The sequence below is a fragment of the Arachis hypogaea genome, chromosome 10, assembly GCF_003086295.3.
Source record: "Arachis hypogaea cultivar Tifrunner chromosome 10, arahy.Tifrunner.gnm2.J5K5, whole genome shotgun sequence".
Classification (NCBI taxonomy): Eukaryota; Viridiplantae; Streptophyta; class Magnoliopsida; order Fabales; family Fabaceae; genus Arachis; species Arachis hypogaea.
The window spans coordinates 110,295,037-110,319,922 of NC_092045.1; the positions used below are offsets into that span (position 1 = coordinate 110,295,037).

General features: G+C 27.6%; 2 protein-coding genes across 3 annotated transcripts; both read right to left on the reverse strand.

Moving 5' to 3' along the window:
* Positions 1–13,516: 13,516 nt before the first annotated feature.
* LOC112716519 (uncharacterized FCP1 homology domain-containing protein C1271.03c) lies at positions 13,517–18,248 on the reverse strand. Of its 2 annotated transcripts, XM_025768440.3 has the most exons (8): positions 18,072–18,248; positions 16,683–16,805; positions 15,887–16,367; positions 15,728–15,809; positions 15,064–15,130; positions 14,549–14,734; positions 14,376–14,439; positions 13,517–14,062 (listed from the first exon to the last, which is right to left on the reverse strand). In XM_025768440.3, the coding sequence occupies exons 3-8, from the start codon at positions 16,221–16,223 to the stop codon at positions 13,848–13,850; spliced, it is 951 nt and encodes a 316-aa protein (XP_025624225.1). In that variant the 5' UTR covers positions 16,224–16,367; positions 16,683–16,805; positions 18,072–18,248; the 3' UTR covers positions 13,517–13,847. The 2 variants fall into 2 exon arrangements, with proteins under 2 accessions (XP_025624225.1, XP_025624226.1); XM_025768441.2 differs by lacking the exon at positions 16,683–16,805 and having other exon boundaries at positions 18,072–18,247.
* A 1,959-nt stretch (positions 18,249–20,207) lies between these two features.
* Positions 20,208–22,862, reverse strand: LOC112716520 (UDP-glycosyltransferase 74G1). The gene is made up of 2 exons (XM_025768442.3): positions 22,106–22,862; positions 20,208–21,270 (listed from the first exon to the last, which is right to left on the reverse strand). The coding sequence occupies exons 1-2, from the start codon at positions 22,772–22,774 to the stop codon at positions 20,524–20,526; spliced, it is 1,416 nt and encodes a 471-aa protein (XP_025624227.1). The 5' UTR covers positions 22,775–22,862; the 3' UTR covers positions 20,208–20,523.
* Between the last annotated feature and the right edge of the window lie 2,024 nt (positions 22,863–24,886).

Below are 24,886 nucleotides of genomic sequence, written 5' to 3' on the forward strand. Positions count from 1 at the left end.
AATATCCCTCTTAATATTATATTATTGTAACAGAATATGTGTATTATATATGATATTTTTTTCTAGCAAAACTTTTTCTTAACATTATTCAAGATTGAAGTCTACTTTGAATGATTTGTGCAAATTATTTATTACCTCGCTGAATAAGACGCTCTCTAGGTGGAGGCGTGTGACATCTCATGTTGTAAAAATGATTTATTTCAAAGTAAAAAAAGTCAAATCATCATTTGATTATTATTGCTGCACATTCCTAAAGTCATGCATTGTTTGAATTTTTTTAAAAGGAGGCTAACACGACCACATGGGAAAGTGGAATCGTCACGAGGCACACCTTACTTTTTGGCATGGACAAACTCATTATAAGTAACTAATTAAAGGTCGATCCAAGTAGAAGCTTTAGTTTGATCTCATTTATAATGGTGTATGATTTGCTTGCACGTGATATTTCCATGTAATCTAATATGGTGTAGGGATCGGAGAATTTTATCATTATAGTTGGCATTCTTTTGTTAAGAGAGTGATTAAACAACAAAGAAAATGACGTTTTATTATGTTGAAAATAATAATAGAGAATCAAGGTGTGTAGTATATCTATATGATCTGATCATTACAAGAAAAACGCGATTTATTAGCGACAATTTTTAAAGATTTTGTGATAATTTTTAAACTACTACTAAACGAATTCGTTACACTTGGTTGATAGTTATGTTTTAAGAGATTGGCAAATGGATTTGTAACTCCATCCATCAATTGCTAAATAGATAATTGATTTGTGACTGTTTATAACTAACATTATTTTTTTTAATAGTTTTAAAAAATAAAAGTTCAGCATATCTACATAAGATTTAAAAAAATGTTAAACTATCATAATATTTTGTATTTTTTTAGGTTTGATTATTCTGTCGGTCCTTATAATTTTGTTGAATTTTCAATTAGGTCTCTATACTTTTTTTTTCTTTAAATTGAGTCTCGAAACTAATATTTTTTTTTTCAATTAGGTCTTTACCGTAAAAAAATCATTTGATTTACAGGAATATTCCATTCCCAAATTAAAGATATCTTCAATTTTTTTTAAATATCTAATTGTGCCTTTCTTTTATTTTTATAGAGACAAAATTAACCTTCTCGCTCATCTTCTTCCTTCTCTCCGTCTCCCTCCTCTACTCCTGCTCTCTTCTCCCACCTCCCGAGCTCGACTTTGATTACCAGAACATAGAGAAAGGAAGGGAAGGAGGAGTTGGAAAAACTATGAGCGAAAGAGAACATTCGAACGAAATTCATCACTTTAGAGAAACTCATAGGTGATGATGCGTTGAGTAGTGGTGATGTTGGCGATGAAAAAGGTCTAAACCCATGCGTTTTTCACTAAAGAAAAGCTCGGAGATATGCTGGAATTTCCACTAAAGAAAAGCTCCCATATCAATTGTGTCGATCTTCGAGATGGCCTCCGACACTGTCACCTTGGCTTCTTCACTTTCATTGTAATCACGAATCCGCTGCTTCGATCTAATAGGGGCATTGTCGAATCCTTCTTCAGCCACCCTCCACACCTTAATAGAGAGAAAGACAGAATGAGAGAGAGACGAAAGAGAGATCACGTTGCGGGGAGAAAGAAAGGGGTCGAGGAAGAGCGAGGCGGCGATGGGTGACAGCATTGCTGCCATCGTTGTTGGAAGAGGTCACTGATGAGCTGCTTCCTTCTCGTTCATTGTCGGTGTTTGCCGTCTCAAATTTGGTCTCCGTTATGCTTCGTTTTGTTTATCTTTTTTCTGCTTCATTTTGCTTCTGTTTCTACTTTATTTTACTTTTGCTTCACTTTACTTCTGCTTCTATTTTTGTTTTTAAATTGATTTTACTTCTGTCCAATGATTATGTTAAAAAAATTGATTGTGCTAAAAAATTCTAATTATGAGTTCTGATTATTTGTGTTTGCTTATAATTAAAATGATTATGTTTTGGCAAAATTCTGCTTCTGATCATGCTAAAAATTGATTATGACAAAAATTTTAGTTCTAAATTTGTGTTGATTATGACAAAAATTATGCCATAAAAAAAAGGAGCTTGTTAGTAAAGGAAGAGTGGTGATGAAAAAAGAGAGTGAAAAGATGGTAGAGGACAATGATGGTGAAAGAAAGAAAGACACGGATGAAGGTAAATTAGTAAATTTATATTTTATAAGCATTTTTTAATGTTTACTGTTAATAAGGATTTAATTAAAAAAATCTAATATGGTATAGAGATCCGATTAAAAAAAATATATAAAGATCTAATTAAAAATTCGATAAAATTATAAAAACCGATAAAATAATTTTTTTATTATAACTTATTTCCTTTACATCGATTAAACTTAAAATACTTGCATGAGAGAAAACTAAATAAATAGACAATACTAAACTTATAGGTCATTCCAAAACGTTAACCATTATCATTAATCAAACTCTTGCAACAAAAAGAAACACATATTGACCCTGTTAACGTTCTCTTATAAGTAATTAAGATAAAAGAATAATGTCAAAGAAAAACAAAATAACTTTTTTTTAATGGTCAGATTAAAGATTAATTTATCATAGATCTAAGTTCTGTTTAAAGATTTATTGTTGATTAATTAGTTACTACATGTCTAAGACAAGATTTAAATGCGTAACATTTATTTAAGTAAACGAGGGAGTTAATTACTCGACCAATTCAAGTTGGTTATATTACAAATTTTATTTAATCAAACCTTATTAATTGAATAAATTGAATCATGATTAGATGTAACGTTTTTATATTAAAATTTATGTTACTTAGCTTGTTTTATTTGACAATATTATAATTTATGCTACTTATTGATTGATCACTTCGAAGCTCCAACAAGACGATCAAAACATAGCTTTGATCTCCACATTCTAATTTTCTGGTATAGCCTGAAAAACATGTCGCTTTTAAATTTGCTTCTATTTTCTAAGAGTCGATTAGACATTAGATGATGTATGTCACATATATGTTGACTTATTAAGTAGTAGTTATTAAGAATTCATTATGACGATGAACTAGTGAATATGAACCTCCACATGTGGCACAATTACTACCTCAATTATGAACGTCCACGTGTTATTACTTCTTCCTCAATTCTAAAAAATAATAATAGTTTAAAATTAGAGTAATTTACGCTAATAAAATGAATAGTAGAGTTTAAAATTATGAAACAGATGTCTTAAATTAAAATTTGTTACACATTTTATCTTAAAATAGAATTGATTCAATTTGCGTTATTTACATGTATTATTTAAGATAACAACGCATGTAACAAATTCTAATTTAAAATATCTGTATAATCTTAAATTTTATTTATTTTATTACCGTAAATTATCCTTAATAATTAAATTATTTTATTGAACCCCCCGTTTTACATATTATTGTATAGAATATTTGATCAAGAAGAAGAAAAAGGAACAAAAAAATTAAAGGAGACTTAGTTAAACTATGTTAAAAAATTATTTAACCACGTAATATTTTTATTTTACATAATTATTATTGATTGCAGAAATATTTTTATAAAATAATTATTTTTTCATACTAGTAACCATCACCAATAATAATTGGTGTAGTGAGTATGTGGCATTATATTAGAGAGATAGAGCTTTTTCCGTGGCGCTAATAATAATGATGCATGTTATTATTCCTAGGAAGTGCTCAAAAAAGGGACCCTCTTATGGTGTGACTATTAAGCAACGGACACACCATGTTAGATTTGGGTTTGTATTAGCATTCATTATTATGAAAATATTGAACACATCCTTGTTCCCTTTATCACATGTATGTTGGTTTAATAAATTGCATGTTTAACAATCACCATTAATATCTTTTCCTCTTTCTTATTATATATATTGATGGGATATGACGCCTTGAATTGGAAGTTATAATGCATGCTTGCATGGTTATCTTTCACTTTCCTTAGAGGGTATATCGAATATGATATTAATATATATATAATTGAACATATTATTATTATTGTGAGTTCTGCTAATCAAAGTACACTTGCATTAAGATTATTAATATATAATTGAACATATTTTAATTAATATACAATTGAACATATTTTAATTAGGTAAATTCTACCCAACTTCCTCTAAAATAATATGTAAGTTACCTTTTATGATGTATTATATTTTAATTGGTTTGAAATGGGTAATGATATAATTTCTTAAAATATTAAAACTTCACTCCCATTGATTGAAGCATATCTTCACTCCTCCATTCTTTTTTCTTCATGTAACTTCGGTCCTTCCAAGTCGCGGTGGTGACAAGAAGCAGCGTCGTTGTTGCGATCTACTGTCCTCTCACGTAATTTCTCTCTTCAATACATCATTTTTTAACGACATTGTTGAATTTTCATTGCCTGTTATTCCCCGTCACCACTATCTCCCGTCGTCTCACTCTATCACTCTTTCTGCTGTAGATCACTTCTTACCAACATAATTAATGGTTAGTTTAGTTATTAAATTTTTTTCATTAAAAAACATATTTTTATTTAATTACATGATAAGATATATATTCATAGGTAAAATATAATATAATATAATATAATAAATCTATTTAAAATACTTAGAAGTATAATTAAAATCATGAACATATAAATATAATAATAAATTTGTACTCTAAACAAGTAAACATATTTTTTTTATCATACATAAATTATTTAAAAATAAATACATTATTAAAATTAATAATACAAATTTAAAATGATAAAATCCAATTTTCTTACCGTATTTTTTTTATAGTATTTTTATTCTTTTAATTTTTAATTTAGTAGTACTTTATTATTTAATTAATGATTAAAAAATTATTTTTATGAGAAATTATTTTTTGTATTATCTTAAAGAAGAGACCAATATAACAGTTTAAAAAAATCTAAAAATGATATTTTAAATAAAAAGTATTTAATATTAAAATTTTTTAATACAAAAATAAATTGTATAAATATTTAATAGATAGATATAAAATACATGCCTAAAATAAATAAAACAGATAAAATGGGAATACTCATGAGAAATAACGAATTATTTTTGTCTGTTTAATTTATTTTAGACATACTCACAAAAAATAAAGAATTATTTTTATCTGTTTTATTTATTTTAGACATGTATTTTATATTTATATCTTAAATATCTATACAATTTATTTTTGTATTTAAAATTTTTAATATTAACTATTTTTTATTTAAAATATCATTTTTACATTATTTTTTAAACTGTTATATTAGTCTCTTTTTTAAGATAATACAAAAAATAATTTCTCATAAAAATAATTTATTTAATCATTAATTAAATAATAAAGTACTAATAAATTAAAATTAAAAGAATAAAAATAGTATAAAAAATATTTGTAAGAAAGTCGAATTTTATCATTTTAAACTTGTGTTATTAATTTTAATAATTTATTTATTTTTTTAAATAATTTATGTATGATAAAAGATATGTTTACTTGTTTAGATCTGAGTACAAATTTTATTATTATATTTATATATTCCTGGTTTTAATTTTATTTTTAAGTACTTTGATTAGATTTATTTTATTATATTATATTTTGCATATGGGAAGGACGGCAAAGTTACGGACGAAAAAAATTCAACGACCTCGTTAAAGATGATGAAGAAAGAGAAATTGCGTGATAGAGCAGTAGATGACGACGGTCACTTCTTGTCACAAACGTGGACGACATGTATGGAAGGATTCGAAGTTACGTGATGAAGAAAGAATGGAGGAGTTGGAAAGGTGCTTCAACGGGAATGGAGTTTTTGATATTTTAAGAAATTATACTATTACCCATCTCAAATAGTAATTACAAAATAATTCAATTATGGTTAAGATAATGACCAATTAGAGTGTAACACATTATGAATGGTAACTTACATGTTATTTTAGAGAGGGTAGGGTAGAATTCACCTTTTAATTAATATGATATTAATATATAATTGAACATATTTTAATTAAGATTATTAATTAAAATAGCATTTTTTATGGAGAAGTAATTTTTATATATTTAATTCATTGAAAACATTAAAACTTTATTTTATTTTTTATATTGTTAATAATTCCTTTAGAGTATTTGTTAGCAAAATAATAATAATAATAATAATAATAATAATAATAATAATAATAATAATAATAATAATAATAATAATAATAATAATAATAATAATAATAATTGAAGCTGGATATATATAATCTTTTCATTAGATACTCACTGTGTGTGTGAGTGTGTGGGGTATCTGTCACGTGTAATTAGAATTATTGATAATATTGTAATAATTATCTGGTCATTGCAATCAATCTGAGTGAAAATATAATACTCTACAATAATGAATTTAGAAATACTTTAATAAGAGGCTTTCATCCATGGTTCTCTTATTTTTATCAGAATAAAAAGTTAATTAATTTTCTTCCATGTCTACAGAGCTAAAATAAGAATTCTTGCTTTGTAACACCTTCTAATGAAATCTTTGATAAAGACATATACTAAGGCAAATTAATTGAGTGGGGCAAAGCCAAATAGTGCTTGTGGACTTTAGCATGTATGCCAATCTAGTATTATTAGTAATCATAAGAAAGTATCAAGTTTTAATTAAGGTCTAATTAAGGAGACCTAAGCATGTGTATGACACTTCATATATGCCACAAAAATGTCAAGGTTTGTATTTTTATTTTTAGTAAAGTAAAAAATATATATAAAAACAGAAATCCTTAGGATAGTTTTTGTTTTAATAAAAATTTAGATAATTTGTCAGACCACCATGAAGTTGTAATTCACCAAATTAGACCATCTTAGTGTAATTCATCCGCTCTATCACAATAACCAAATTAAAGTAAATAATGTATATAATAATTTCTTATTGTACTTCTAGTTATGTTCTTGCATTTGCGTGTATAATGCAAAGGGACTTATTTTATTACAATTTTTTGGATGTTAAATATAATGGATCGGATTATTTTTTGTTGGTATTAAAAATATATTATACCATGGATAATATCTCATAGTATAATGAATTTTTTGTTTATTTTATGGGATAATTAGGAGATTATCTATAGTAAAACTCTTTACAATATATGAATGGATATAATTTTTTTGGTATGAATAGTTTGATGAACATAAATAATTTTATTTGGACATTTTATTTGAACTATTGAATTTATGTTCTTAAGCTTGTGGCGCGAGTATTAGCAGGTATTGATTGAAATTTGAGCATAGGCTCATAAACACACATCTTTAGCTAATTTAATTCGTTGGAAAAGATAAATTAGTAGCTCTTTCTATTGTGCAAGTGGTATTGATTGGATTAGTCCATTTTTTTGTAGGTTATATATTTATTTATGTAGCATTTTTCATGGTCAGATTTTTTATTTGCATCTTTTCTTTTTATGGAGAACATTTTCTATATTTAATTTTTATTTATATTTTTATATTTAAGATCTGACTTGTATGGTTGATTGATATTAATAAAAAATTAGAGAGTCATTTAGATAAAGACGTTCAAAACGTTTTTTTTAAATATATTTTTTAATAATTAAAATTTAATACATATAATCGATTAAATTGTGTTATTTTTGCCAAAATTAGGCTAAACAAATTGATTTGACCAAAAAATGATGAATCAAATCTTGAACTGGTCTAAATTAATATTATTCTTTTTTATAAAAAATGACTACAATACCCTATTATAAAAAATGAATAAAATACTTCTATTATATATATATTAATTTTAAAAATCCTAATTTTAATCCTTTATTTTTCTATTCTAAATTAAGATTTAGAATTTTTAAAATTAATAAATATATATAAAATAATAATTACTACCGCGTAATAATGCATCTACATGTTTTTATTAACGTCAATTTTTAACCGAAAGACCAAAAATAATTTATCGAAATTTTAAATTATCTAAACACATACTTTATGAAATGATTAACGCATTTTTGTTGTCTAGGGCAACAAAATCGAGTTAGTAAATAATAATAGGTTAAAAAAAATTTCTTCAATATTTTATTTATTTTTATGATCAACAATAATAAAAAGATCCGTTTATCATTTTGTATAAATAATTTATTCCATTTTTACAAAATAATAAAGGAGCACATTTAATATTTATTTGTGAATGATTAGTTGTCAATTCTTCCCTTTACCTTATGTAACATCCTGTTTCTGACAAATACTGTGTAAGAATATTTTCATGCAACACAGACATTAATTCTTACATGCACATTGCAAAGTGTGTGGAACAAAATGGTGTTGTTTAATTTGATGTAGCTCAAAACAAAAAGAAAGCAGCCACGCAAAGAGAAAAATTGGTGTAGAACTAATGGATGCCAGCGTTGAAGAACATGGTTTCTGTTTTGTAACATCACCGACCAACGTGATTAGTTGTAGGAGATAATAGTTCAGAAGAATTATTGCCATCATCTGTCATATCATATGCATTCGTTACTTAAAATGTGATGATACATTATTATTGGGTGTATGTTATGATTAATTATATATTTTAAATCATTTTTATTATATTATTTTTATTTATATAATATTATAAAATTTGAGAAATATTTACATATTTTTAAATTATATTTAATATATCTTTCGAAAATTTATTTTTGTTTAAAGTTTAACTATAATTTGATTGGTTATTAGAACTTTAAAATTATTATCATTTCATGTATTAAACATATATACTTAAAATTATTATATTATATAAAATATATAACGATTAAAAGACGATTTGGTCTCTAATTTTCTGAAATTACTCGAACAATTGCCAATAAACAATTATGATGATTATTTTTTTTTTAAATGAAATTATGATGATTATTATTAGAAACATATAAAATGGAACGAAAGTAAGGTACTGTGGTCTAGTACGTGCCGTGGCCGGTGGCATACTCCAAAGCCATAATTAAGGTGTTCATAAATGGGGTCATATTTAATTAGATTTAGATCTGATTTATAAAATAAATCGAGTTAAATTGAGAATCGATCCAATGTAAAATTTTATATACTAAAATAATAAATTTTAATTTTAAAATTAAATTTAATAAATATTATATTATTTTTTTTAGTGACTAATAAATATTATATTATTTATATCAAAATAAATTATTTTAAAATAAAAAATAATACCCGTATAATATAAAAATATTAATTAAAATATAAAAATATAATATAGTATTATTAATTTTATTCTAAAATATATATTTTTATTAAAAAAATTAGACCAAACCAAATAACCTAAAACGTAACTCAAATCAGATTCAAAAATAATACTGACAAATTTAAATTTGATAAAATATGCCTTATATTCATATCAAATATCATGTTGGACCGAATTTTAAACACTCGTAGCCATAATATGTGTTTGTCAAAAGTAGTTGATTGAAACTTGAAACACATAAAGTTATTATTATGGTAAAGTTTCACATGTATTTGTTTTCATATAAAGGTGTTAGTTGAAAATTATTAGATTATTTGATATATTTAACAAAATTATTATCTAAAAATTTTTAACCAATAACTTCATATAAAAATAACTACATATGAGTTTTTATCTATTATTAAAGACTTATTGCAATATTTAAATTTGCACATCTAAAGATAAGGATAGGGAACAAAAGATTCTATAAATCAATAATAAGTTAATGACACATCGGGTTAACAAAAAAATTGGAGAAAATCATATTAATTGATTATCAAGTGGCAAATCATAAAATGCGTTTAATGTTAATCGAAAATCTATTATTCATGCAAATTATTTAGGGTTAGCACAAATGCTCTTTTAACAACCAATAAGCGCGGGAAAATCTCTCTCTTACTCTCTGCTTAAAGTCCCACGAAATGATATTCAAATTAAAGAAATAAATTGGACGAATCGTTCTCGAACCATTAATTTTTTTTATTTTTATCTTTTAAAATTCAATGGCTATCATCTAATAGTTGTTGTCGTTAAAGATGACACATTAGACGGTCGCTTGGTATAAATGATGGAACCAAAATTCTAATATTAAAGGGCGAAGATTTTATAATTCTAATATTAAAAAATAGATAAATTTATATTAAATTTGAATTTGAATTTATCAATTATATATTTGAAGAAGTTGAAGGTGGAGGAGGAGGACCACGGCTCACGCCGGCCCCCCTTTAGTTCCGCCACTGCTTGGTAATATGATTGTGAATCCTAACTAACTGAAAACTTCTATTAGACCCCAAATTTATAAATCCTAATCCCCCTCCTAACTTGCAACTTGATGATAAAGCTTACAATTTTTGTGTATCCCCCACTATAAGAAATTAGGATTATCAGGGATAGTTACCAGATACATGCCTAACATACCAGGCTTAATACAACCTTAATGATAACAACTAAGAGGTGACAGCCAATGGATTTTGTAAAGAGAAATTTAGGGTTAATATTCAAATTCGTCCCTGAAAGATCACGCGATCTTCATTTTTGTTTTCGGATGATTAGTCTCTGAAAGATAAACTGTTCGTCAAATTAGTCCTTCCGTCAATTGTAAGATGACGTGTCACGTTAAGTGCCACGTGGCATGATGACGCGACACCTTACGTGGCAGGTCAGTGACACGTAGCATGCCATGTGGCACTTGACATGTAAAAAGTATTTTATTAGTCAAAATAGTCTTTGAAAATTTAGAGTAAGTCATTTTCATCCCTCAAATTTTAAAACTTAATCAAACTAGTCCTTATATAATTTTTTTTATAATATTAAATTTATAATATTTTTTTATACTACTAATTTTAATATTATTTTTTAAACCTTAATAAACAAAATTCTCATTACATAAAATAATAAAAATAATTAAATTTTTATAAAGTTATTTTGTCATTTGTATTTTAAAATTTTATATTTTTAAATTATAATTTTTTATGTGAATTTTTTTATTTAAATGAGTTTATCAAATTATTATTGATTATATATTTAAAAATTTAATATTTTAAATTTTACTAAATAATATAGTAATTATTTTAAATTTTAAATTATAATTTTTATTATTATTTAATTTATATAGTAAGACTCAATAATTAAAAAACTGGTTTATGGAATTACTTTTTGAATCTTAATATTCTAATATAATTTTTTTAAAAACAAAAGGAATTTTATTTTAATACAAAGCATATCTATTTAAATAATGTACTAGTGTGGAGTAGCCTGTGTTATGCATATATATAATGTTTCTTATTTCATTTTATCTCATTGATTTGTGAAATTAAAAGAAAAATTATATAATTTATCTCAAACATATGAAACACACAAAAATTTATTATGATCTTTGCACGTATTACGTTTAAGAAGCAATTCGTTAATAATAATAATAATAATAATAATAATAATAATAATAATAATAATAATAATAATAAAGCCACAAATTTTCAATATTTTGTAAAGTTTGGAATTGAAACAAAATTTGTGGATCTTCTTGAATTTTAACTTTAAGTATCACTACCATTACATCCTATATGTAAGTAATACCGTAATGAAAAAAAAGATGTAGTAGAAAAAAAATAGTGGTATAACTTTATTTAGGTTAACATACATAAATTTTGATTTTGAGCATATTACTTTGTTTAGGTTAATAAATACATACATTTCAATTTTGAGTATATATATATATATATATATATATATATATATATATATATATATATATATATATATATATATATATATATTCCAGCAAAATGCAATCATGTAAAAAAAAGATTTTAGAATAGAAAAGAATAAGAGAGATTTTGAGAAGAATTAAAAGAGAGAGATAATTTTATTGAAAATTTTTTTAAGAATAAAAGATACAATTATTAATGTTTTGTTTGTCAATTACATTTCTATTAAAATTAGTAGTATCAAAAAATATTTCAAATATAATATTTTGAAGAAAAAATAAAAATTATATAAAGACTAGTTTGACTAATTTTTAAAATTTGAGGGATGAAAATGACTTACGTCTGGACTTTCAAGGACTATTTTGACTAATAAAAAACTTTTTTACATGTCAAGTGACACGTGGCATGACACGTGTCACTGACCTGTCACGTAGCGTGCCAAGTGTCACTGACCTGCCACATGGCGTGTCACGTCATCATGCTACGTGGCACTTAACATGTCACGTTATCATCCAATTGACGGAAAGACTAATTTGACTAACAGTTTATGAGGAATGAAAATGACTTACGTCTAGACTTTCAATGACTATTTTGACTAATAAAAAACTTTGCCACGTGTCACTGACCTGTCACGTGGCGCGCCAAGTGTCACTGACCTGCCACCTGGCGTGTCACGTCATTATGCTACGTGACACTTAACATGACACGTCATCATCCAATTGACGGAAGGACTAATTTGACTAACAGTTTATCTTTCAGGAACTAATTTAATTAAAAAAATCATTCGGAGACGAAAATAAAGATCGCGTAATCTTTTAGAGAGAAATTTGAACATTAACCCGAGAAATTTATATATTTTAGGAGTCATAGGTTCGTTTCTTTAATTCTGAGACATGTTTTCGAACTTGAAAATTTTCAAGTGCAAAAATAGTCATTTAATTTTAGGGTTATAGCGGTTTTTTATACAATACACTACCAAAATAGTATAGATATATGGTCCGATATTGTTTCATATATTTCTTAACAAAGTGATTAATCATCTAATTAATCAAATTTTTTTCCATACAATAATTAAATATTTCATAACAAAATAATCAAATATTTTGGCATTAGCATAATCAAACTTTTTATGAATATAAAAAATCATCCACTACTATATTTTTATATGGTTGTTAATATTTGGATTTGATTATAAATATAAATTTAGTTCAATTATATTATTTGTAAAATTGATTATTTTATTTATAAAATTTGATTATAAATATAAATGTCTGAAATTTTATATTCTAATATATATTATATATAAATAATTATAATAACCATTCATTTTACATTTACCTAGAATTGGCAAACGAATTATTTGAGAATTTTTTTTTTCTTTTCAAATCAAACATCGGTGTCCTAATCAACCCACCAGAACTAAATTTTCAACTTACATATGTGAAATGTTTTTTTTTTTTTTGGTTTAGAAACGGGGACATATTTGAAATGTTATTTATTTATTTATTTGCACATGTGATGTGAAAACCCAAGAAAAAAAAATTACTTCACATTAGAATCAACCAATTGGGCCAATCACAACTACATAAATTTAGCGCTCACTCCAGTAGACCAAAATAAAAAAAAGGTAACCAAAATAAAATGACAATTCATCAACGGGTTTTTTTTTTCTTTTATTGGGAAACTGAACTTCGTTCATTGATGGAAACTCGCGAAGTTCAAGTATCACAAATCATTTATCTGATTTATCACAACTCCTGTTACAATCAAGAAAAAGATGCTGGAAGAGAGATCAAACAAGTCCCTATTTTCAATTTCAATCTTTTAATTTTGAAATTAGAAAATACTGCAAAGAGAAACAAGCCATAAGATATAATCATAAGCAAAACTAAATTCTCAGTAATAATGAACTATTCATACATGTTATCAGTATGTTATAAAGGAATCATCATCAGCCATATAATAACAATACATTACTCATAAATCTAACTCTTGAAATTTTCTCCTCTATTTTTACCCTTTTTGTACCAAACTAACCTTTAATTAAAGAGTTTTACAACAATGTTAAGAGAACAAAAAAAAAATTGATGCTTCATGAAACAATTGTTGTATATTTGATGAGAAAAATCGAGACCCTTCTATATCTCCATTTGCTTTGAAAATATAAAAAATAGATAATAGAAAATCTATAGGATTTGGATAATTCAATAGGAAGAATGCACTTGGTTGTTTAAGTTAGCAGAGACATTGTCTTCAAGTTGAGAAGCAAAAAGGCTATCAAGAACTTGGAGGTAGAAGTTCCAAGAAGGACTAGTTTTAGTAATTGGTTCTTGTCCAAATGGATGTTCCTCGACATAGTTTGGGATACTTTCGACATTCACCAATCCATTTAGATATTCTCGCAGGTCGCCTCCATCAGCTGTCATGAACCATAATCAGGTTACTGTTCAATTAGATTCGATAAGATCTAATCTACATAGCGGGATAAGGCTTGGTTGTTGTTCTTGTTCTTACAGAAAAGAAGAAATGAACAAACACTCGCAATTCCCTAGATGCATCTTTTAGGCACCAAAATTGTAAACAGTTAAAGAATGTCATGTTGCATTAAATGAGATTCAAGCCAAAAAGTAAAGAAAAAGCTAAAGAAAATGAAGGCCAATCAAGTGGATATGAGAAAAACAAAAAGCAAAATCAAATAATTTAGTGTCTTTGAAAAGATTAAGGATATGTACCTAGTGCATTGTCGTCACTCCTATTCTGATAACTGAATGAAAGAGGAAAGACTGAGGTGTGTGGCTAAAACAATTGAACAAAATTTACTAAAGTAAATTAGGATTTAACATTGTAAGAAAGAAATTTGGCTTAAAAAGGCATAAAGAAAGCAAAGTTTGTTTTGTTTATGTACAGGATTCAGCAATGCTTTGTACGGAGAATCATCTAACAGCAATGTGTTCGATTCGTTGAAATACCCTTTCTCCCAAGGAAGATTAGGATAGCGTTTCTCCCAAACATTCCTCAGATCCTTAAACAACACCTTCTTGTGCTTGTTTTCCATAGTTCTGACATTGGTTCCTGTACAATGAGAAGCATCCTGCAAAAAGTGACAACTGTAGAATCAACTGGAATCCAAACAGGGTTTATCCCAGGACAAAAGTGACAAATAGTTGAAATATATTAAGAAATGCCTCAATTTCTTGGTAAGATACAAAAATTTGGGAGAACTCCAGAGATGTGTATTAATGAAATCCAATTCTTTTGTATAGAAAGTAGAAAGTAGAGAAAGGCAAAAAAGAAAAAGAAAAACAATTAACAAAGTGACAATTTACTAAATTTACTAAACCAAGAGAACTCTCTGTAAGTCATTGAGAAACAAAAATAGAGAGATTTTGTAACTCAGAAAAGAGCTAAACAAATGTTTACCCAATAAAAGAGCAACTTCTCTTTCATGTCTGCCATTAAATAATCAAGGACTCGTTGAACATTTTTTCTGCAATGAAAAAGAAAATCAAGAAATCAGTTTAGTCTGTACTGCTGATTGTTAACAATCTACAATATGTCAAAAAGTAAAGAGGATACATGTAATTCCAAACTTTAGGTTGCGTTTGTTTACAGAAACAGGACACTAAGCCAAAAACACAGAAATACAAAATCGTATTTAGCAGATAAGACATGGATAGAGACATTGTGTTTAGAGACACTGAATTAGTGTATTTTGTATCTATCCTGACAGAAAGGACACAAAGATACTAATAAGGGATACAATTTATTTTTTATTTTTTCTTTCATTATTCTTGTTAGTTTTTTATAATTATACTTTTTATTATTATATTTTTCTTCTCAAATTTTTTGAATGAAAAAAAAAATGAGAATAAATTAGATTTTCATAATTTGTTCTACTTTATTACCAAACAGAATACAAGAACACCAAATTTTATGTCTCTGTCATTTATGTCTTGTTCTTAGTGTCTTGTCTTATCCTGTTCTCAGAAACAAACGCCTTATGGAGCAGGAAACAGGACATGCAAAACAAAAATGTTTACTTAATTGAGAAGTCAGATTTACTCAAAAAGATGTCGAATAGTACTTTTTTCTCGAAGACCATACAGCAACTTCGAATTTCTCAAAGCAGAATTTCAGAAACTCAGTATAGAAGGGTCTCTGGAATACTGAAAATGAAGACAGCATAATTAGTAAAACATGGATGAATATCAAAATATGCAGAATAATAGGAATCTTCACTCACTGGCTCGTCCTGCCACAATTCTGTCGGCTTTGTGATCTTTTGGACGAGGAGAAACAACATCTGCAAGCAACCCGTTTATATCAAGAATGAGAAGCTTTTTCTTCAAACATCCAATTCGTCCTCCAGTCAGAGACATTCTAGAAAGTTTTAAACTAAACTCTCCATTTATGTCAGGAACAGATATTGTCCTCGTTTCATCAGTGTAAGAAGAAAATTCTTTGACATTTTTTCTTTCATCCGACTCGGTTTCTCTTGTTTCTTCAATAGCTTGCTTTGAAATATTACAAATTATATTGCCGTTTCTTTGTATTGCATGAAGCTCCATCCTATTTTCCATTCCGAAAGAAGAGAACAGAATTGTAATGCAGGGATCAATATGTTTCTATATACAAAACTAAAATCCAAAATGTTAGTCTAGTCAGAGTCCAAGGTCTTATTGCATCTTATATCACCCCAATCCAATGTCCTTTGCCAATTGAACCTGCAAATATGAACAAAAATAACAAATAACATAACAAAATTATATTGACAAAAAAGAAAATGATGGGAAGAAAGAACATGTGCAATTTAGTATAGTTTAGCACTACCAGTAATATATATATATATATATATATATATATATATATATATATATATATAAGAAAAAGCTGAATACATTCCACAGATTATTAGACATAAACAAATAAAATCAAGTTTGCCACATTCTCTAACTCAAGCATTAAGAGCTGCATATATTTCATGGAATTTCACAAAGATATTTGAAATATCAAGCCCCAATGACAAATAGCAAGGATACCATTTTAAACAATCTTTGCTTTATACTGTTAGCAACCTCCAACAAGTACTACAAGTTGCAACTTCATACACAAAGTCTTCATGCTCACTTGCACGTGAAGTTTGTTTGGTAGAAGGTTAAATGCTGGCATGAAAATGATGGAGAAATTTAGCGTCAACTTACAGCTTGATATGTTGGTCACACTACTACTCACATATTCTAAATCTTTAAAATCGAATATTCATAGCAAATGATTTAAAACTATTAAATTAATCTTATCATCTGCCACCCTTTTGTATTCTTGGAACATATTTTGTTCATAAAGTTTCAGTTTACACACCATCATGACAAATCGACTAGCACTATCTAGTACATATCCTATTGAATTTGCATTCCCTTTTGCTGTTAATTCCTTCTTGCTTATGTTTTCCTGATTATATTAGCAGACAAATCCCCATAAAATTGCTTTTTACGAAAAGTTGAATCCAAGAGAGGGAGGAGCCTATACTTCCAAACTCTAACCTTGATTTTTGGTTAAGAAATATCAAATTCATAACATAATTTTACAGTTCATGCTTGTACTATCATAGTGCAAGAGAAACTAGGAAGGATTAGTGACTTTTTCTAGAAGGATAAAACAACAGATAAAAGCACAATGTATCATGAATTAATCCATTAATCATCAAAAGGGTGCCTAAAATTTAAAGTATATTATATGGTGACTCGCAAAGTCGCAATAAAGATGTCTTTATATGAAGATGATAGCTAAGATGTGAACATGTATTATATCAAGCAATTTAATTAAATATGTCAAATTATCTAATGGTTCTCATCTGTCATCTTCATCTGTCATCTTCACACAAAGACATCATATAAGTAGCCACAAGATTATATATATATATATATATATATATATATATATATATATATATATAAGGAAGAAAACATGAAAAACAGTAAACAAAAAGGGTTAAAGCGGCATCAAGACAGGACAGATAAACAAAATGTCATTCCAATGTCACAGTTCCCACATTCATGAGAACACAAATCAGCAACATATGAGAAATCCAATCTGAACGTCTAATTAGCAATTATTTTTGCATAATGTCTTACGGCACTCTGATTAAAGTTTTAAACACCTTTAACGGAATTAATACATTGGTAAATCTCAACTTAGTGCGGTTTAGTTGTCAATAAAATCAGGGTATATGGAAAATGAATTACAATATAACTTCATATTTTCATATTTGCATGTTTTCAATTAAGAGTTTTAGCTTTGGAAACCCTAAAGATTATTTGTGCGAACAAAATCCAATTTCAAGAAGCATTAAAATTGATAATACAAAATATAAACTAATCCAATAGACAAAAGCAGCGAGAAAAAGGAAGCGAAAAACAGAATTAAGATACCTATATATCATGATGAAGTGTACTGGCAACGATGATTGGCAGAAGAAGAGGTAGTTAGGAAGAGAAGATGAAGGAAAGTGCATTGCAGGATCGGAGGGAGAGAACAAAGACGAGAAGTTGAAGTATTTGACTTGAGATCGTGGCGGAAAAGGAACAGACAACCAACAAACACCAACTCGTTTGGGCTTTGAGCTTGGGCCAAGTTCCATTAGTCTGAGCAATATATGGGCTATCAGTTGAATAAAAAATAGCTTGCTTCTTGGGCTGGGCCCAATCTGTTAAAACATGTTAAATGGACGGACTTTTGGTCCAAGTAATTTAAATGTTATTTTATTTCATTTTACTTTTAATTTTTATAAATCCGATTATATTTATTCTTAAATAATAATATATTGATATATATAAAATAATAAGGGACCTACTAAAGTGCTGATGGTGGTGATCATCATGTGATGTGGATCATAGGTGTCGCTGACGGATTTTGACGCGTGATATTGTATAGTGCGGAATGGGACTTTGTGAATATGGCTAGCCGCTAACGTTGGATTTATTTCATTTTTTCGTTTGTTGTTTCGTAGATTTAATTACTAATCAGTGATAATGAAGTATTTAGATTAAAAATAAGATGGACCAAAGATTTTGGGTTAGCATATTTTTATTTTTTTGGTAGGTACGAATTAAAATAGACAATTTTGTACGGCTAAAAAATAAAGATAGGTTCCTAGCTTTAAGGTGGAGTATTGGACGTTATGTTTTTGGAAGAAGACAGCGAAACTGAAAGAAGGTAGAATTCTAAGTCTTTGTGAGACACAAGTAGAGAAAGACAGTGTTGTTAGTACGTACAAAATAAAAACTGTACCATCTTCTCTTTTAATTTAAGTTATGACAGATCCTCTCAATTCTAACTCTCTCTTTATCTCTCAATAGAGATGAGCGTCACCAGTCACCAGCTTTAAAGTCACGTTAGTCCGCTTCGAAATCTTGTGTTCGGTTGCTTCTCGATGATCATTTGGTGGAATCGAACGGTTAAAGAAATCTTGTGTTCGGTTGTTTCTCGATGATCATTTGGTGGAATCGAACGGTTAAAGATGCTTCATGCCATAATCTTGTGTTCGGTTGCTTCTCGATGATCATTTGGTGGAATCGAACGGTTAAAGAAATCTTGTGTTCGGTTGTTTCTCGATGATCATTTGATGGAATCGAACGGTTAAAGATGCTTCATGCCATTATCTTTTTTTTTTTTTGGTTTTCCACGGTATCTCCCAATTCGACAGGTTAAGGACTAATCCGCCGCGGTACTGAACTCCATTTAAGGGTTTGCCGCTGGCCAATGGGTTGCTGCATGCACAAGGCGAAATTCGAACCCCCGACACTTACTTAAGCGGACTAGTGAGCTAACCACTAGACCAACCCAACTTAATTTTTAATGAAACCGAATTATTATTATCTTATACAATCCGGTCCATCTCTACTAAACAAAAAAAAGTCCAACAATCACACTTTTTCTGAAATTCAATTCTTTTTTATTACACAATTCTTTAAACAAATATGATTACCAAGCTCAAACAGAAATTATGATCTTCCATCACAACGGATGAATAAACAATACTCAACTCAGTTATCTTATGAACACACATGTTATTCTCATTGTGTGACATTTATCACCAACATCACATGGTAATTTACACTGTTAATACCATAAAATTTCTCTAATAATAATACTTTAGGATTAAAATTGGACAACTAATACTTTAAAATAACAATGAAGTATATTATCGGAATTTTTTTGGTAAAAAGTATAACAAAAGTTGACTGAATTAATAATCCATACTAATCTAGGTGGCAAGAGGGGAAAAAAAGCCACCCTATTCAAAATTTGCCAAAACTCCCGCAGTTTGATGTGTGAGATTAAAAATAATTTGATTATTATGGTGTTTAAAAAATAGTGTTAAATTTGTTAAAGAAAGTTAAAATTAAAATTTAATTTAAAATATAAAAATAATTATTTTTAAATATTTAAAATTTATTAAAAAATAAATTAAACAAAAATTAGACACAAAATCTTATCTAACAACAATTTTATAAATTATAATCAATTACACTAGAAGTATAGTGCATTTTTTTAACAAAAAAATGTTCAACACAAGCTTAGCAGTCAGCACATAATATATAATTCAACTCAAAAAATCAGATTCAATTACAAAAATGTACCCAAAAAAATCAAAAGAGAAAATATTTCAAATCAGACAAAACTCAATAGAAAAAAAATGGTTTTCCTATTTTTTTGATAGAAAAATATTACTAAATTACCCAATCAGGGCATATACCCATGTGATAGGCAAATTCTCACCATACCCATACAGATATATATTATTCAAATTAAATTGACAACCTTATTATTTTAATTTCAACTTAGAAGTCCACATTAATAACAAATTTTAGAATTGCATCATCATTTGGCAGCAGCATACTGAGCCAACTTTGCCACAAACTCTTCAATATTCTTATCAGAACTTCCCCCCTCATCAACAGAATCCTTAGCAAGATTCTTCCATTTGATGGCATTTTCCTTAATTCCATTCCCTTTCTCACTCTCCATAATTTCCTTTATGCAATTCCCAATAGTTTCTCTTTTAACCACACCTTCCACACCTTCCACCTCATCAACCACAACCTTGAGCCCCATGTTCCAAACATCCTTAATATACTTTGCATTTATGGTTTGGTCAGTCCAAAGTGGCATTGCAATCATAGGAACACCTAAGCTCAAAGCCTCCAATGTGGAATTCCAACCACAATGTGAAATAAAGCACCCAACAGCATCATGTGTTAACACTTGTAATTGAGGACACCATGTAACTATTAAACCCTTTTCTAATGTGTCAAAAAATGTTCCCTTTGGAAGTTTGTTTTGTTCTGAAGCTCTAACCACCCACATGAAATAATAGTTACTATTTTTCAAACCATAAGCTAGTTCCTCGGTTTGTTTCTCACTAAGACCTGCCATGCTCCCAAAAGAGACATACACAACTGAACCTTTGGGCTTGTCATTGAGCCATTCAATGCAAGCATCTATGTTTTGGTTATGGATACTAATACCATAGTCCTTGTCATGTTGGAGTCTTTTGTCTAGGTACATAGATGGTACACATGGTCCTATTGTCTTCAGTGGCCAAATCTTTGACAACCATTCAATCACCTAAAGTAATAGTTTAAATAATAACATCAGTAGAGATAGTAAAAATAATATTCATACACTAAGAAAGTTTTACAGATTTATTCAATTATATATGATTACATCAACAAAATTAATTATATTTTACATTCATAATATAAATAATTATCTAATAGTGGATGTAATTAAATATATAATTTTATATTATCAATATATCAAAATTAAAAATTAATAATAAAAACAAGAATTACTTTTTTTCATTTATTTATTCAATGTTTGACAAGTCAAATCGGTTCATTAAATTAATATTTTGTGATAAAGACAACCAGCAGTTATAATAATAAAGTAATATCCAATAAAAATGAGAGTGAGAATGTCGTATATATTTAAACACATTTTATTAATTAGATAAATTCTAAATTTTTATTTTATTATGTTCATATAAATAGTTAAAATTTAAAAAACTCGTCTGCAAATAATCAAATTAATTATTTTAAAAAAGAAATCAATTTTATAATTTATTAATTTATTTTTTAGTAAAAACTCAGATACAATAACTTCACATAAATAACTGTTAAATAATTTAACTGATTTAATTAAAATTTTACCTACTTCAATTATCAACTTCACATTCAATTTACTTTTTCTCTTATTTATTACGGTTAATATCAGTCTATTTTCAAAAGTGCACAACACATATCTAATAATGTTTTTCCCCTCTGGTAGAGATAATATAATAAAGTGGGTAAACTTTTCCGGTATATATAACCGAATTCATAAACCAAACTTAAACCATTATTCACCGTAACAAAAGTAAAATTTGATGAGCCACTAAAAGTGAGGAGTTATATATTATTACCTCTTGTTCGAGTTCATCAAATGTGTTTGCAAGCACCCAATCTGCCTTATGAATGTTTGAAAACTGATCCGTAACGATGTCAAAGTAGCCAGGATAGGATCCATACTCATACAAGAAAGATGGCAACTCTTGTGGCAAAAGCTTAACCAACCCCGGCAACGAATATTCCGATTCCGAAAGTGGCAACTCAATCAACTTCTTGTGAGCATGGAAGTATACGTTGTTCACGGCACATGGCTGAGTGAAGAACGCAGCACCAAGGATTCCAAACTCTTTTGCAACATCAAGTGCCCAAGGCATGAAAGCATCATAAACAACACAATCCACAGGGACATTATTGTAATTGCAACTATCACTTCCGAGTTTGCGAATAAGGTTTGATAGAGTTTGGCGTCCAACCTTCCAGAAGGTGTCCTTGTAGATCTCTAGGGTGGCGGCGGCTAAATGGCCGCCGTCGTCATACCCGTCTGAGATGCTCTCCGGTTCGATATCCGGAGAGAAATTATTGTTATTGTTGTTGGTTTGGTTCCAAAAGGAAAGAGTGGTTACAAGTGTGATCTTGATTCCTTTGTGTGATAAACGCTTAGAGAACTGAATCATGGGGTTAATGTGGCCTTGTCCTGGGTAGGCCAAGACCAAACAGTGAGCTACATGTTTGGTTTTGAACATTTTCTCTCCCCTATTTCTCAATTCTAAAATGCTTGTGATTTGATTATTTGATGTGAGATGCTCATGTTCAATAATACTTGGAATTGCACATATAAATATTGGAGCAACGCTACATCACCTGTATATATTATCAATGGAAAAGTCTAAGTGCCAGCAATTTTATTGCATTTTGGCCAGCATGTAACCATCAGATAAAGGTGAGCTATTGGATGAAATTTCACATCAATCTCACACCATCAAATCATCATTGATGACTAGTTAATGGCTACCAATCACAAATGTTGCTGCCCCTAGCATTACTCATTATCAATTTATGTCAGTAATAATTTGCAGCTATATATTTACAGAGTTTTTTTATACAAAAAATATTTAGTTTGATTTATATTTATAAGAGTTTATACACATAAATTAATATAATTTATATTTATATTTTTTAAAATTAATATACACAAATTAGTAAAATTTATTTATTAAAAAATAATTTAATATTTATATTAATTAAATAATAATAAAAAATAATAAAAATTATTGACCGTTAAAAATATCTCTCAATATCAATAAGGTGACTATTGTATTTAAATTCATCACGTGTTAAATAAATGTACAATTTTTTATAAATTAGGAATGAGACTCAAATTTAAAATTTTTAGATGAAAATAAAAAGATTATGTCATTTAAACTATTGTTCGTTTGTTAAATAATATATTTACAAAGTTACTGTACAATAATATATGAAAAAGTATTCTCTAATTTTAGAAGAGTATTTGGGTAATTATTTAATATTTTTATATTTCTTAATAAAATATATTTATAAACTAATAAAAAAATTGATAGACAGAGTATTCATTTTCTTTATTTTTTATAAATATTTATTTTACATATTTTAAATATATTTTATATGTATGAGAGATAAATAATTACTAGTGGCTAACTTTTTATCTGTTAACTTTTTAAATTAGTCAAACTTTAATTAGTGTAAATTTATACTCAACCTTATATATATAAAAAGATGGAATGACGACAAAGTTAAACATTATTAAGTAAAGTCGCCAGTAATATTCTTAAAAAAAATGCCATGGATCTGCATAATTTGTTTTATATCTAATAATAAGTTCTGTCACATGTATTAAGAGTCAATTTTTTTGGGTTATTTAAAATATGGATTGGATGCAAGCTAAGTTATACGACCATTTTTCAAATTCAACTTTTATTTAAAAGTATAAAGATAATGAAGAGAAAAAAAATTTAAAAACTCTTAGTAAATACTACGAACATAATCTAATTTATTTTTAATATGTATTCTACATTAATAACTAATTTTAATTGATGAATTTAGTATACATGTAACATTGTTTAAAATCTAAATACTGAGTCATGAAAATGGGTTATTACAAAACTTACTAAATTATTAAATGGAGAGGAATTAAATACAATTTAAATTATTTCTCTAAAATGTTATATAAAAAGAAAAATGAAAAGTTAAACATAAAAAGTAATCTTCTTGCTGTATAATTTTAACTCTTGAGGATTCTTGGTTTGGCATAGTTTGTTCAACCTCATTGTCTGTTCTTGTAGTAGTGTATATGTAACAAGGCGTGGAAATATTGTATCATAATAATAATCAAATTTCTTTTATTAACTCGTATGATATGTTACATATGATGATAAGGTTCAAAAACCCAACCTTTCTTGTCATACTAAGTGGGAAAAAAACAGTAAAACACACACACACTGTAAACTTTCGTCTCACTGCTGCTATAACATATAGCAGAGTGTATAAATATAATTCATTTATTATTTGGTACTTCCGTACTTTTTACAATTTGCGTAAGGAGGTATGTCATCAAGCAAGTTGCGTAAGCAGGTATGTCATCAAGCATAATTTCATATTTTAATTTGGTATTTATCACAGGTAGACAATAAAAGTACTAAATAATTTGAACAATAGATATATCGGGTATTTATTCTACTAAATGTGCGGATATTTATTCTTATATTAAGATTTAGGTAGATAATTTGAAAATGTAGTGTGTTTTGATTTGATTAGTTATTGTTCAAAAAAATTATGGAGGCCACTCTGATAAACACATCAAAAACGTCTTTTTTTAAAGA

What these genes read in the sequence shown, in the direction of transcription:
- LOC112716520 (XM_025768442.3), bottom strand. Translation starts at nt 22,774, where the DNA reads ATGTTCAAAACCAAACATGTAGCTCACTGTTTGGTCTTGGCCTACCCA. An exon ending in TTGATGAACTCGAACAAGAG is followed by an intron (nt 21,271 to 22,105) that starts GTAATAATATAT and finishes CTATTACTTTAG; the next exon opens with GTGATTGAATGGTTGTCAAA.
- LOC112716519 (XM_025768440.3), bottom strand. Translation starts at nt 16,223, where the DNA reads ATGGAAAATAGGATGGAGCTTCATGCAATACAAAGAAACGGCAATATA. An exon ending in GTATGGTCTTCGAGAAAAAA is followed by an intron (nt 15,131 to 15,727) that starts GTACTATTCGAC and finishes TTTTCATTGCAG; the next exon opens with AAAAAATGTTCAACGAGTCC. An exon ending in AGAAGTTGCTCTTTTATTGG is followed by an intron (nt 14,735 to 15,063) that starts GTAAACATTTGT and finishes CACTTTTTGCAG; the next exon opens with GATGCTTCTCATTGTACAGG.